Below are 3,565 nucleotides of genomic sequence, written 5' to 3'. Positions count from 1 at the left end.
ATCGTGAGATGAAAGGGTCGAAGGTTTTCAGACGCGTGGAGGATCCAATCATCTTGATATTAGCGCACTTTGCATCAGGGTTTCTTTCAGTTTGAAATCTCTCACTTTTTTCGCCTCTCCCTTCCCCTCTCTCCCACTCCCTCTCTCTATTTTTAGTATGTCGCACTACACCAACTTTTCCTATTTGTATTCATTCTCCATTTTTTGAAGCCCTGTTCATCAAAGAAACACCAACGGACATTATTTAATATGAAATGTCCAAATAAAAAAAAAATTGAAATGTGTATCTCGTCTAAACTGGGAAATAATTTTTAAAAACTAGTTTGACATTGATTAGACGAAAATTTTTGATCATTTTTGTCAAAAGGTTGTTTTTTAGCCTAGTCCTTTCAAACGCTGATAATCGATTGTTTGATAACTCAGATTTTTACTTTGATCTCGGCATCAACATAGCGACTTATGTAAACATCACGTGGTTTTGATCACGTGTGTGCAATCTCTCTATTAATCAAACCACCTTTACAAAACAAAAACTATTTAAAATCGCGTTGACCCACATAAAAGCTGTTATGCCAATTTTGATATTAAGGGGTTATACGCGTATCATATTATTGTTTACCCTGTTATTTTACCTAACCATAACCCCATATAGTGACCTATAACATTTTCATTCATAATGACCTCTTATCTTCTTCAACCTCACACCAGAGACCTAGGTCGTAACTTTAAAATGTGACAGTTTGCAAATACATTTCAAAAATCACATCACTAGACATACAATTGGTAGCTTCAATGGTAACGATTTGAAAAATTACAGCACTAGACATACAATTGGTAGCTTCAATGGTAACGATTTGAAAAATTACAGCACTAGACGTACAATTGGTAGCTTCAATGGTAACGATTTGAAAAATCACATTACTAGACGTACAATTGGTAGCTTCAATGGTAACGATTTGAAACTTTACATTACAAGACGTACAATTGGTAGCTTCAATGGTAACGATTTGAAACATTACATTACAAGACGTACAATTGGTAGCTTGAATCTTAACGATTTCAAAACTCACAGCACTAGACATACAATTGAAAGCTTCAATGGTAACGATTTAAATACACGAGTGTTTAAAGAAATGAGGTGTAAGTTGACGTATAACAACATGTCGAATAAAGAAAATAAAAGTTAGTGTTATACCACTTCTAACTCTCTCATATAACAAATTAACGAAATGATAACTACCCGCTACTCCTTTCGATATGTGAAAATTAGTTCACAGTTATACATCACGACTCCGCCTTATAACGCATATCCCTTAACACGACCCCACCCATCAATACGGCTATCCCTTAACACGGCTATCCCTTAACACGGCTATCCCTTAACACGCCCCCCTCCCCGCCTTATAAAGGTGATCCCTTATCACAATTCCCCCCCCCCCTTTCCCTCCACATTACGGCTATCTCTTAAGAGCAAAACGACCACCACCCCCATTTTATAACTGATATCCCTTAACAACCCACCCCCCCTTATAACGTCTATCCCTGATCACAACCCCCCCCCCTTCCCCACCCGTATGTCTATCCTTTTATCACAACCCGCCCCCTTATAATGTCTATCCCTTATCACAACCCCTCTTATAACGGCTATCCCCCCCCCCCCCCAACCACCATTGCCCAATGTCTGATGTTCCTACACGACACAGCTTTAACCAGAACCACGTTCTCTGATTGCAGGTGATAGCAGCAGAAGGTGAGCAGAAGGCGTCAGTCGCCCTCAAGGAGGCAGCCGACATCATCGGGGCCTCACCTGCCGCCCTGCAGCTCCGCTACCTGCAGACGCTCAACAGCATCTCCGCCGAGAAAAACTCCACCATCATCTTCCCACTCCCCATCGAATTCGTCAGTGGCTTGCTGAGGAAGTAAGCTGGGAAATCGCGTTGTAAAAATAAACATGGCGGAAATGGAGCAGATTTTTTTTCCTCTTTCAGCGAAACATGAAACCCTGTGTAAAGCAATCTCCAGGACAAATGAGCGACAGCTAAGGGCGGCTATCCAATTTGGCAATACTGAACACAGTTAATGAACAGTTTTGACCCCTGATCTTTGAAAGCTTAAAAAAATGAACTAATTAATTACTTTATCATAAGTGTAAAATTAATTTCCTTTGAAAAACACAATTAAATACATTTGATTGATGAACATATTAAAATTCCGAATTTTAAAAGTTTATTAAAAACTTATTAAATCAGAAATCAGTTTGATTTTAAAAGTTCTTACATATTGTCTACAACTGATTACTTAACTGATTGTTTTTTAGTGCAAAAACAAAAACACTGTTTAATGCATTTCTTTCATGAAATGCTCTTGTACAAAATCAATACGTTTTTAAAACTATTCTTTTGCCTAATTCATCAAATATCAATTAAAACATGTTCTTTAAAATGTAAGAATGATACTTTCATTAAAGAAAATCAACATTCATAATATTTTACCAAAAACATCATTATCATTACAGATCTAACATTTATGTTTCAGTTTAAGCCTATTTTTTATTATGCGTTACTAAAAATAAAAATTATTTTCAGTTGCGCAGTTCTAGATCTTGCCTATATGTAGTTTAACTTTTGTTTTCAATAAACCAATGCATCTGCACACAGTCTCTAAGATTTTAAACACACTTTAAAGACAGTTATTAATGTTAAAAATGATTTTATATCATGATTGTATTAGCATTCCAAATTTGAAAAAAAAAATTACATTTTTTGTTCCATTTTCTGTTTGATTTATTTTTTTATACAATTTGTAAATAATCTGAAAACCATGTTATAATTTTTCTGATAAGGTAAAGTAATTAACATTTATTAATTTTATTTGCAATATAAATGGATGTTCTTATTTTTATTTTACAATCAAGGTAGTCCTTTTGTTAAGAGTCTATCTATTAACATTGTGTCTATTGTGTAGAAAAATTATCCTTGCTATGGCATTAGCAAAATCTCATTTACTTTTACATACTGTATGTTACATTTTCTGCATTCAGAGGCTTGTATCATTTGTTAAAAATAAATTGTTGCGAGTTTAGTTTAAAATTTAAAAAAAAATATTTTCTTTGCTTAAAAATAAAATTTGTTTTTTTTTTTACTTTTTGTAAAACCAGATACGTGTAACAAATGTAAATCTGTTTTATTAATTTTTTTCAGGACTAATTCAAACGAATATGATATTTTGTGTATGTTTAGATCTACTGCACTTTTCTTAGTAATTTGAAATATGATCATGTAGGTCTAAACATATTTTTGTTCAAAAATCTTAAATACATTGACATGTTTGGCTGGTGTAAATTGTTTTTATATTGTATGTGCTATTTTTATTTATTTTACTTCAGAAGCAAGGAAAATGTTTTGATTAAATATAAACAACGAGCCGGCCCGCGGCATAGCATACGCCGCTATTTAGTTATTGTTTTTTCTACTTTTCAGTAATTCAAAATTTGTGAATTCGACAGTACCAACGCTGCCACTGAAAATATTTCTTTAAAACACTATAAGTAGCTCGTTAAGGACCA

The 3,565-nt window shown here is 34.0% G+C and overlaps 1 protein-coding gene across 1 annotated transcript in view; it reads left to right on the top strand.

The window, feature by feature from the left end:
• Nucleotides 1–3,565, top strand: part of LOC131942001 (band 7 protein AGAP004871-like) — a 65,231-nt gene extending 61,666 nt beyond the window's left edge. Inside the window, exon 9 of the mRNA XM_059301652.1 lies at nucleotides 1,735–3,565. Within this exon, the coding sequence (XP_059157635.1) occupies nucleotides 1,735–1,923 (189 nt within the window). The 3' untranslated portion in view covers nucleotides 1,924–3,565. The remainder of the gene's footprint in view (nucleotides 1–1,734) is intronic.

This window comes from Physella acuta, unplaced genomic scaffold (assembly GCF_028476545.2).
Source record: "Physella acuta isolate Inbredline_101_S28 unplaced genomic scaffold, ASM2847654v3 ptg000032l, whole genome shotgun sequence".
In the NCBI taxonomy this organism is placed as follows: Eukaryota; Metazoa; Mollusca; class Gastropoda; family Physidae; genus Physella; species Physella acuta.
The sequence above is the reverse complement of the archived record's forward strand: the minus strand, read 5'-3'. Positions and strand labels throughout refer to the sequence as shown.